Below are 11,937 nucleotides of genomic sequence, written 5' to 3'. Positions count from 1 at the left end.
AAATATCATTAAAATAGACAACTACAAAACTATATATACAATCCCTAAGGACATGATTCATAAGTCTCATGAATGTGCTAGGTGCATTAGTGTGCCCAAAAGGCATCAGAAATCACTCATATAATTCAAATTTGGTCTTAAAAGCTAAAATATGCTCCTAGAATAATTCTCCGAAACTTAAAAAATTTTGTGAGAAACAATAATAGAAAATGACAACAATAATCATAAAAAGAAGACATCAATATTTTTAATATGGAAGAACTCTCTCTTAAAATGAGAAGTAAAAGTCCATAGTCACAAGCTTACTAATCAAACTCCACTAAAATTATATTAAAGTTAGATCAAAACACATACAAGTGTGTGTAACTAGTCAAGAAAACAATAATGCTTCCAAATTTAAAAAACAAAGAAAAAGAAACTTAACAAAACCACAATGCAACACATTTCTCTAACCCATAACTCCAATTAACAATCCCAACAATCAAAGCGAAGAAACATATATCATAAACCTATTATCAAAGTTTCAATATGATCTAAGAGTGATCAAAGTGGGAATCACAAATTTACCAAAGTAACTCAATAAATATGTCAACCAATTTCCTTTCTTCTTTTTCTCTTCCAAATTTTGCAAAGATTAACATTCTCTCGACACAGAAAACAACTCTCCATTTAGGTTAAAACAAAATAAACTTGACTAATTTAAAATTTTTAGACGTATAGTTGGGACTTCAACCCATAAATTACTTCTATTACAAATTTATATACATGCTAAGAGAAAAGAGAACAAGTGAGAAAATTATGTAGGCAGCATAACAAAACCTGAATTACCCGCTTCAAGACTTAAGTCCTGACACAAAAGTGTTCAATTGGGGGACTATAATTTAGGTGTCCAATAATGCCAAAATCAGAGATGACACCTCAATTTTTTAGTTTTGAAGAAATTGTCAGCAACATCTTTGATTTAGATGAAACCAATGCAAACTCTCAGTTCATAGGCCCCTAAAAACATTTGAAAGAAGGAAATGGAGAGCTACTTCTATCCAAGATGCATTTAGAGCTCAATCATGATGGTGAAGTTAACAAACACTTGGTGATTACATCAGCAGTTCTGTGAGTTACTGCTTTTGTGCAATCATGTTAACCCTTTGGCCCAACCTAACTCCATATCTCAAATGTCATGTGTAGAGCAAAATATAAGCTGTCCGTTTCCATGTCTCTGGCCAGATCATAATCTACTCTACCATCATAACTGCACGGAGAACAAAGGTTCACAATTTGAATGAGTATTACAACTTGAATACATTACTACTAGTTCATTTCTCAACTATAAATTCTTGAATTTCTATTCCTGTATGCCGAGCACCTCCTTGTATTCTCAAAAGAATTTCATCTCCAACTTTGAGTGAGGTCACTTGAATGGCTGTTTTTGACAGTGTATTTCCTGAATACACAAAATACACAACACTTTAAGAAAATCAGCAAACTAACATAAAATATGAAAAAAATCATTGAATTACCTTGTGGGGGACAAACCAATGCAACTGTTTCTGCATTTTGTAAAAGGATGCTGATAGTTTGATTATCTGATTCTATCTGAAATGAAACAATTATTATTGCCAGATCAGAATTTTGGATAGGTCTCAAGCAAACAGCAATAGAAGGACCTGTAATAGTGATAACTTATGAGATGTTCACACGACAGAACAAAACTTTAGTTCTTTACTGCACACAATATGTTCATCCTTTACTATACAATATTGCTGCAAAGTGAAGACATCGACAAGGCTAATACCCCTTCAACAAACAAGTAGAAGATGTAGATATTCACTTCAACCAGTTACTGTGTATTGCATTTATTCTGGCATAAATTATCATTTTTTAAGTTCTGAAACCCTGTAAAACAACTTTTGATGGTGTACTCTGAATTTTATGTTTAATAACCAGGAAGGCTAATTTTGGGGAGAAAACTAGTTGTTGTAACATGATAAAATTTCCGACCAATTTATTTATGCTTCAGGTTCAAATGTATACAAAACAGCAGTTAAATCTTCAGCTCCTGCATACAATGATCCATCAGATATGATAAAGTTATGGTTATATAAATTAGACATTTTGAAAAATGTGATCAGCATTACATGCGGCATTCAAATTTGAAATTCAATCTCAATGTACAGTCATTAAAATTTTTTTGGTATTCTTTGTTGATGGCATAGGTTAGAGTGTGACAAATGTTAGTAGTCCAACAATAAGTGTTAGTAGCGTCACAAATATATATATATATATATATATATATATATATATATATATATATATATATATATATATATATTTGAATAAATCATATGTATTATTGTAGATATAAAGTAGAGCATGCAGTTACTTTCCACTTTCCTCCCATTATTCAACAAATTAAGCATATTTCCTTCTTTTCCTTTTCAGTTTATTTAATTTCTTATCCGTGCGTTTTGTGTGTCAGTAGAGGTATTAAGATTAGTTACCAAACAATGTTTTGTTTTTTCAGATACATCTCTATGGTGTTTTTCTTAGTCATGTACAGTTGGGATTAACAAAGGGTTAGTTGCCGGAATGATGATGTTGTGGTTTTGAAATATAATTAAGTGTAAAATAGAAAATTGAATTCTGGTTTCCCTAATGATGATGAGATTATGAAATACTACTTTATGACACTTGGTTTCATTGCAAGTGCTAAATAAGGGGAAATTTGAGAACTCTCATAGCTAATTAAAAACTATTTAAAATAAGATAACCATATAAATTCAGGTTATTATAAACCCTAAACCCTATAAATCTTGGTTTAACCCAAACTTCCATTAAAATTTGTTTTAAACCACTCTGGTTTTGTATCAAAAACACTAACATGTTTACTGACTGATAAATGAGCGGTTTTGCAATTTTATCTTATCCAATAACACTCTTAGATCCAGTTGAGGAGGACAAGGGGAAAATGAAGTGGAAGAGAGAGCAAAAGAAAAACTAAAGTTGGATCAGGAAAAAGACCAACTTTGAAATTGTTGTTTAAGAATCAATTTTGTCTAAGAATCAGAGTTCATGAGAAATGTTGTTCAAAAAACCTAACCCATTACACTTTAGTATCCAGTTTATAGGAGTTTACATAAACCCCTAAGGACAAGCTGTAATCTCAGTGTATTATCAACTGCTACATCTTTAAGAATATACTGTTTTAGATTAACTTGACATTTTCCACAGAAAATACACTATAGCACACTCATTAAAGAAATCAAGCAAAATATATAAAAGAAACACTTTTCAATATATATTTTTTTTTCAATAATGCCTTCACAAACCTTTGCCTCCACTAGGATTAGTGGTCTACTTTCTATCTTTACACGCCCAACAATAGCAATTCGTTGGTGACCCTGCTGATCAACAACAATAACTTCTTTTCCCGACTTCAGTTCTGACAGGTAGGATGTTCTGTTTCCTGGAACAGCAACATAGGCATGCACTGGTCCCTGTTATGATAAGTAATTTGTTAGAAAGGGTTCATAGAGCTTATGTAGACAGCATGACTAACATTTTAACTGAAAACTCCAAAACATTGTGAATGAAAAAAGTAATAAAAACATTGTGAATGTAAATAGGCTGAATTAACTTATCAAAGTGAGAATGGAAGGTTAGAAAAATTTCAGCTATAAAGAGCCTAGTTTACTGATTCTGCAACATGAGCAGACAATACTCATAGCACATGTAAATTTTATTCAGCATTCATGACAAATAATGGGAAACAATTATCATAAGTAATGCACTGCCTTAATAAAAGCTTGGTCAAAGTCTGCTTTGAAAGTAAAACAATCCTGATTCAGCAATAATCAAGGTTTCCCTATTAAAATAAATTCTTACACACAATAGCAATAAATATATTTTACAGTCATTATAGATGCTGTCAGATCTTTAAAATTACATGAAGCTAATGATTAACTTTTATATACAAACATAGAAAATCCACATGAAAGTTGAGTGTTACTCACATAACACCATAACTGAACCTTTTTCCCAAAAGGGATTTGATTGCTGGTCTCACAGTCAACCCATTGAATTATGATGAAAAGAGAGGTGATTTTATCAAATAAGATCAAAGGCAATGAAAATATTAAGTTCAAACTTGTGTGCACAACTTACTGCATTCACCCGGAAAGGCCTACTTGCAATGTAATTTGACTCCAAGCATTCTGAGTGAACAAGAAATAATCCTCTTGCAAAAGATCCAACCTGTTGCAAATATTTGAACAATAAGAATGGAAGCTTCACTGATTAGCCAAGAAATAACTTAAATGTTGCAGAGGAAACTGATACATACCAGAAGTCCTTCACCAGGTCTCATGAGACTGCAGAGATCTACACAAACGCGATCCCCCATTCCAGCCACTTGAATATGTGTCACAGTGGCTTTAGTCAAGCTCAATAGATTGCTTTCTTCAATTCTTCTGTCAAAATATGCCTGAAAGTTTCCAGCTGTAATAAGAGGTCAAGCCTAATTATTGAAGAAGACTAATCTAGGTACAGAATACCTTTAGCTCAAGAACAGCTTCAACATCTTCAATTTTCATAACTATGCCATCTAAACCATGTTCAAGCGCCTGTAAAATCCAAGGGATGTAACTGTCAGAAGAGAATTAAGCCTAAGAAAAAAAGTACTACTATATACGGTGTAAAGTTTACTTCATTTGTCTTCTTGTGTATACCTCAAGAAACACCTGAGCTTCAGATGTATTATTAGATATGGCAAACACGGTCTTTTGGCTTCTTTGAAATGCAGCTATTATGTTTTCAGCAGGTATTACCTGAGAAAATGTAAACAAAGAAAAGTATTGAAAATGAGAATGTAAATGATTGAAAATAAACTATATTACACTTTTAAAAGACAGTGGATTTTGTTTCAGCAATAGAAGTCAGACATGATCAAACCAGGAAAAAAAAATGGTTTTTGAGGTGATGCCGTGGAAGTCATAGAGTTAAAGTTGTTATAAAAACTATAGACAAAATCATTCATGGATAACAAGTGTGCAAAACTATTCCATTATACTAGTTATAGCAAGCTACAACGAAAATACCTGCCAATCTAGTAAATTAACTACAATGCTCTCTGCCTGTTCATCCTCTGGTCTAAGTCCCTCTAGCTCCTCTGGGTTTGAAACGTCAAAAATTGTGGCTACCCTTTTATTCTGTTCATCCAAAACCTCTCCCTCATTAACAAAAAGTGGGCATATTACTGCAATTGCTGTACCCATCAAGACCAAAATTCCAAACTCGTAAAATTACACATGGTAGTAGTATAATATACCGGTTCACCAATAATACAAACTCTACTTTCCTCAGAGCCAGAAAATGTATTGTGTACAAAACAATTATGGTCATCTTATCTTATTTATGGTTAGCATAACACTAAAGGGATTTCATTTTGACCTTTTATAATAATTTCAGCACAAAACATTTTCCCACTATCATGTATTAACAAATTGAAGCTCACCAGAATGCATTCTTCAATCATGGTCCACATTCATTTTACATTCACAGCTGAGAGCTTAACACAACTCTCCTCCTTTACCAGCATTAAGACCAGCTATGAAAAGGGGGAGAGGAAGACCAAGAAAGAATCACATTGGATAAAGTTGTTTAGGGGGACCTCATAGAAAACAATATCTCTGAAAATCTTATCTTTGACGGAGCAGAATAGCCCAGTGCGATTCATGAAACCAACCGCATCTAATAGCATAAGGCTTGTGTTCTATGTTCTGTTTGCATCCTGAACCATTGATTGTCTCATGTACGGAAAGATTGCTAGCTTCTATAATTATCATTTTCAAAGTCATTCATAGTGATTGATTCCCAATTGATTGAGATTGTAAATGTTTTTAATTTGCAGTCAATCCAAATTAAATTCTGCCGAAAAAACACAAATGGGTGATAGAATTTCCTTCCGAATGAAGAACTTACAAGACCATTCTTGAGCAAGTTGCCGATGGTGTGATGGGAAAACAAAAGTATTCCATCCTCTCTCTACTGCCGCAGTCATTACCTGCTTGTTCGTGGTCCATATCCACACTCTCTTGGATCGTTTACCAGTCTCATCCCACGATGTCCGAGAAGGAGAAGAAGAAGATGGCATTGAGAAACAAGGACTATTATGCCTATGCCGCAAAAGGGTCTTTCCACAATGAAGAGAATTAAAGTTGGAACAAAGGTTTGTGGCTCGAATGTTTCCAGAGTCTGTGGACAACCAAGAACATTGGAGGAAAGTGGTTGGTGAAACGGAGAAAGATGAAGAAGGTGCAATTGAAGAGAAGTGAGAGATGCAAATATGTGACAGCAGTGCCATCCTATGTTGTCGTTGATGAAGTCTGCAACGGCAACCAGGGAGTGACCGTGTGCAACCTCATCTTCTTGAGTCACGTGGCATCTCTTTCTGGTGTTCCAAGTCACGTGATACCGGCCTCACTGGAAAAGGCCAGTGATCAATTGATATCAAAATGGCTTTTTCTCTCTGCAACCATTTTTCCTATAATGTAAACGAAAAATTAAATAGTCCAAAAATGATTTTTAAAATTCTTTTGAATTAGGAAGTCTTTAGAGCATTTCAAAACATTATAAATGTAAATTTTCAAATAATTATGTAGTTAAAATTAAAAAAAAAATATATTGTATAATGGAGTTAAATATGTTTTTAATTTATAAATTTAATGTAAAATTAAAATGTTTCAAATTTTTTATTAGATTTGATTCCTAAATTTTAAAAATAAATAGATATTATCTTTTTAATCTAATTATTTTAACTTTTTTGACATGTCAACTAATATTTCATATGCTTGAAATATTTATATCATTCGATAAATTTTAACTTAAATATGTCTAATATATAAAACAAAATAATAAAATCAAAATTAAAGAAATTATATCCCTTCTCTTTTAAAATTTGAAAACAAAAAATGTATGACATATTCAATCCTTTATAATTTAGAAAAAAATATTTCTGTAGTAGTATTTCAAATTTTCCAATCCAAAATAATATTTTTGAATTTCCTACTAGGTATCTGCATATCATCCCTAAATTTGTTTTGATAAATACATCAAATCTATTTACAACTCGAAATTGTGTGCAAATTAACTTCAAATTCATAATTTGCAGGTTAGGTTTAGACATATCTGTTCGGGAACTACCAGCAGTATATATAGTTTACCGAGACTCATTATTTTATATTATACTCTGTTTTTTCTCATTCTCTGTTATAAGTGTCTGATAAATAGATGACTGTGTCCAATAGCATTTTTGTTACTACATCACATAGGCCATAGGGGCTTGAATTTTATCAATTTCTGACAACCAACAAGGCATTCACATAGACATTTTGTTTCTATCTGTGCTCTTTCAGAAATAAATGCATTCTATAGGATATATGATTACTGAAAAGGGTAAATACAATAGATGCAGAAAATTGAAACATTTCATTATTCAGTTTAATAGAACAGGAATCATGCTACACTGATACCAACAAGCACATAAAAAAGTGGCAGAGAGCACAGAATTCCATTTAATGTGAAAAGGCATGTGGAATTTTGGTGGAAAATTTGAGCAACAAGACATGTTTGTAAGGGTTTTGAGGGGTGACAATGGTTGATGGAAAATTAGGGTGATTCACAGAGTCAGGGAATGCTTGGCTCTCCAAACACAATGCTGAACGTGGCTGATAAACAAAACCCCCTTTTCCCTTTTCATTCTTGACAAAATTAGCAGTGTAGAACTGCAAACCAGGAGCATTTGTGAAGAGTTTCATCACTCGCCCTGACTTCTTATCAACCACTATGGCACCAAGCTTTGTCTTTTTGCCTTTTGCACCATCAAGCACATAGTTCGTGTTATAGCCATTGGTCTTTGCCAATTGGTTGATCCTTTCCCCAACAGTGTGTGGTTCAAGGAAGTCATATGGGGTGCCCTTCACAGAGGCAAATTTTCCCGTGGGAATGAGATTATCATCGAAAAGGGTCACTTGAGATCCAAATATCTGAACCACTTCATTAAGAATATTGCCACTGTTGTGGTTCCCTAGGTTCCAGTATGCATGGTTCAACAGATTCACAGGTGTAGCCTTGTTCAGTGCTTTTGCTTTCATGATTATACTCAGTGAGTTTTTCCCAAGAATGTAGCTCACAGTTACTAGCAGGTCCCCAGGAAATCCTGCAACACAAATACTGAATTATGCAGATTCACTTCTCCATCAGACTAAATTACATTTTTTGATTCTTCATTTTCCATTCCAGAGAAAGTGTTTCTTGAAAGTCCGTCCACTAAAAATAAGGTCAAATTATAACACAAGTGGGATGCAAAATTCATCTTACTGTGAGATTCAGACAGGCTTAAAATCACTTTTTAATATAGTATCAGAGCTATGGTTGTAATCTATTCTATTACTAAGATCTATGATGATTTTAGTCCAGAATTCTAATATTATGTTAAGAAATAAATTTTAACTTAATTTAACTTTATAAAATTGACTGACGTAAATTAGTTTTTCCTCTGTTTGAAAGAAACGAAGTTAATAGCAGTTACCTCCTTCACCATCAAAACTGAGGTAGCTGAAGGTGATTCTTGGTTTGTCTCCATCTTTTATATACTTTTTCACATCCCAAAGAACATCACTGAATGCTTTGGGTCCAGCTATAAGTAAGATCGGTGAGAGAGAATGAGTCAGTCTTTCTGTATGAGAAAATTAGCACTTGAAGTTGTGTTGAATGATATTGCAGCAGCACAGACCATAAACTATGGAAAAGTTGTGTTGAATTGTATCTATGGTAAAACATACAATGAAGTGTGTTGTTTCCTTCATTAGCAACTAATTTGTAATGGATTCCATTCAGAGTGAACTGAGCTCCTCCAATTCTGTTACCAATCCTGCCAACTGTAGCTCCAAAATATGATGAATCATTCTGCAAAATGCTTTTGCAATTTTAATCACAGATAATGTTTTTTTTACCTCTTTCATTTTTACACTTAGTTACTTTATAAAATAAGAGAAGTTCACTGTTTTTTATAAAGAGAATGAAAGAGATACAAACTTTGAAAAGTCATTTTCATTGAAATTTTAAATTAGTTTATATGTATAGAATACTCATTTCGTGTTGCATGCTTCACATTAAAAAAAAAAGAAACTTTTTATTCAATAAAATATACCAACATGATATGGATCTATTTCAGACGCATAAAACTACATTTATCACTTTTACAAATAAACTTAAATTTTATATATCACAAAGTCGTTAATTGCTGACTTTTTGTCCTCCTTTTATATTTATCTTCTGTCATCACATTTATGATATGTTAAATTAATTTAAAGTGAACTTTTTATGCAGAAAATTCAAATTCTAATGTTGTCACTTAAGTGTGTACAGAACAGAGCAAATTCTTTTTACATGCCATTAAACATCCCAGAAACTATTAGAAGACAAAATATATAAAAAGTTAATAGACTTCTTTACCTGAATCAAAATTAATTTATGTAAAAATTAAAAATGAAAACATTTAAATCAATAAGAAAGTTTTTACAAATTAATTTTATTTATATAAATGTTAAAATTCATTTATCATCTTATTCTTTTGTATTAATAAACTTGAACAATGTATTTTTAATCTACATTCATGTTAAAGAGCATTAGGGAAAGAAAGTAAACTCTATAAAATAAAAAGGAAAGTATAATTAATCTATTTTATCTTTATACTCAACTAAAAGAAATTACTAATTAGGACACACTTTTACAATTATTTGACACACAGTGTAAGGATAAAATAATTATAAAAATATAAATTTTTGTATTTTTTTAAGAAAGAGAGAGTAAAAAATAAGAAATGATAGTATTAAATGAATGTAAAAAATTTATGTATATCAAAAAAATATGTTTTCTATGACTTACCGTGTATGCCATGGGAGAATCATATCCAAGAACAATATCACCCAGCACTCCTTCATGGGGAAAGAAAACATAATGAATGTCTTGAAATGTATAAAAGAAGATAAGCAATTGATGAAAAGGTTTGAACTCTAAGAAAATGGAAGTATATGTACCATTTTTATCAGGAAGTATGACAGACACAAGTGTTGCACCCCAGTTAGTGACCTTTATAGAAAGGTCACCTTTCTTCAGCTCAAACAACCTAATATTATCCTTCTTCTTCTCATGAGAGCCATGGACAAAACCAGAAGCAGCTAAGAACAGAACACACGACAACACAAAGATCTTGGTCATTGTATTATGGTATCAAGCATTTAAGGAAACTCTGAGAATGCTGTTTTATGGAATTATAGAGCTAGCAAGAGGTGAAGAGAAAACAGAGAAACTGCAAAAGTGAATGCTAAAAGGTTAATGGTTTGTGATACTTAAAAGAAGATCGAAAGGAGATCTAATAATGTATGGAGTCAAGTTGACTTGTAAACGCTGCTTAGTTGTCATCATGTGATGTACTACCAATTCAATCAATCTAAATAATTCTAAAACATTTTAGCATTTAATTTAGGATTTTTAAAAGTATTACCTTTTATTTTAATATATGGTCTTTTAATTAGAGGGAGAAAATTCTATATAATTCGAAAATATACATTTTACAAAAAGAAAATGTGTGGGGTCTTTTTATAAAGTATTTTTTTATGAAATCTTAATTTGTTTTTGCAATGAATACGTAGAATAAAAAAAATTAAACATCAATGGAAGTAACTTTGGTACATTAATAATAGTATTTTAAAAACTCAACAAAACTGACTAAAATAATTATTTTTATTGACTCTCATGTTTTTATTAGGCATTAAGAAGGGAGTGATATATTTACAAACAAAAATGAAAATGTATTTTTAAAACACTTGAAGAAAATCCCACAAAACATTAGAGACATATTTTACTCTCTTTTTTTGTATTAGTTCACTGTTGTTAATCCGACAAATTTTTACATTCAGTGAGATTAAATATAAATTATTCGTAAATAAATTTTTCATATGATGAATAGACAAACGTAAGATGTTTATTTCAATAAAATAAGTTTGTTTAAGTGATGATTTAATAGTCTAAGTCACACAAAATATTAATAAATTGTAATTTTAATTAAATAACATGTTTGCATGATTTATTGATTAAAGAATTAATAAATGTAAATTATAAATATCTTTTTATCTAAATATATATTAGATCTATGAAGAAAAACAATTGAAGCAGAATTTAAAATAAAAGCTTGGAGCCTACATATGCAAAAGCCGCCGGCGGCTCTCATTGATTGGCCGCAAATTATTATTATAATTAATTTCTGACATTATCCGATAAGAATATTAATTAACACTGATTATATTATATGTTAATAAGAAAATTATTAGCAAAAAGTTACTGTCTGATATTTGGATCTTTAGTCAAAATTGTAATTCCATTTCCATCTTAAACATTGAAATGGAAGCCAAAATTGTATTATTATAAATAGATTTCAATCTCATAAATTTATCAGTAAATATACTAATATGATTATTAGTCACATTATTTTATTCATTCACTTTAATAAGTTAATTATCTTTTTTTACCTAAATCTTATCATGGCCTTTGTATGTAATTTCCACCGTTCACCCTGAATAAAATTAAAATTTTGAAACATTGAGATTTATTAATTATACTAAACATGTCCATATATAAGGTAAAAGCGTTTACTAAAATGTGTGTACTTTTACTATAATTTATGCAACACTATAAGAGAATAGATAGACTTTATTGCTATATCAGATTGATTATAGAATAAAATTGATCATAGAAATTATAATTAAAAAAACATAAATATAAAATCATATTTATAGTTATAGTGTTTCATAATTAAGTTTTTCTAAAAGCTTTTATAAATATCTTCTTTTTCTAGTCATAAGATTATGAGTTATATTAAAT

General features: G+C 31.0%; 2 protein-coding genes across 3 annotated transcripts; both read right to left on the bottom strand.

The window, feature by feature from the left end:
* Positions 1-1,015: 1,015 nt before the first annotated feature.
* LOC124826041 (3-dehydroquinate synthase) lies at positions 1,016-6,494 on the bottom strand. 2 transcript variants are annotated; one of them, XM_047298798.2, is made up of 10 exons: positions 5,977-6,494; positions 5,094-5,260; positions 4,725-4,823; positions 4,551-4,619; positions 4,340-4,480; positions 4,162-4,251; positions 3,327-3,494; positions 1,518-1,593; positions 1,364-1,441; positions 1,016-1,249 (listed from the first exon to the last, which is right to left on the bottom strand). In XM_047298798.2, the coding sequence occupies exons 1-10, from the start codon at positions 6,356-6,358 to the stop codon at positions 1,233-1,235; spliced, it is 1,287 nt and encodes a 428-aa protein (XP_047154754.1). In that variant the 5' UTR covers positions 6,359-6,494; the 3' UTR covers positions 1,016-1,232. The 2 variants fall into 2 exon arrangements, with proteins under 2 accessions (XP_047154754.1, XP_047154753.1); XM_047298797.2 differs by having other exon boundaries at positions 1,016-1,441; positions 5,977-6,491.
* Positions 6,495-7,463: 969 nt separating this feature from the next.
* LOC124826042 (uncharacterized) lies at positions 7,464-10,406 on the bottom strand. The gene is made up of 5 exons (XM_088111652.1): positions 10,095-10,406; positions 9,943-9,992; positions 8,838-8,961; positions 8,585-8,692; positions 7,464-8,212 (listed from the first exon to the last, which is right to left on the bottom strand). Exons 1-5 carry the CDS (start codon positions 10,273-10,275, stop codon positions 7,569-7,571), a joined length of 1,107 nt encoding a protein of 368 aa, XP_087967778.1. The 5' UTR covers positions 10,276-10,406; the 3' UTR covers positions 7,464-7,568.
* Between the last annotated feature and the right edge of the window lie 1,531 nt (positions 10,407-11,937).

This window comes from Vigna umbellata, chromosome 4 (genome assembly GCF_029865625.1).
Source record: "Vigna umbellata cultivar VRB3 chromosome 4, Vumbellata_1.0, whole genome shotgun sequence".
Classification (NCBI taxonomy): Eukaryota; Viridiplantae; Streptophyta; class Magnoliopsida; order Fabales; family Fabaceae; genus Vigna; species Vigna umbellata.
The sequence above is the reverse complement of the archived record's forward strand: the minus strand, read 5'-3'. Positions and strand labels throughout refer to the sequence as shown.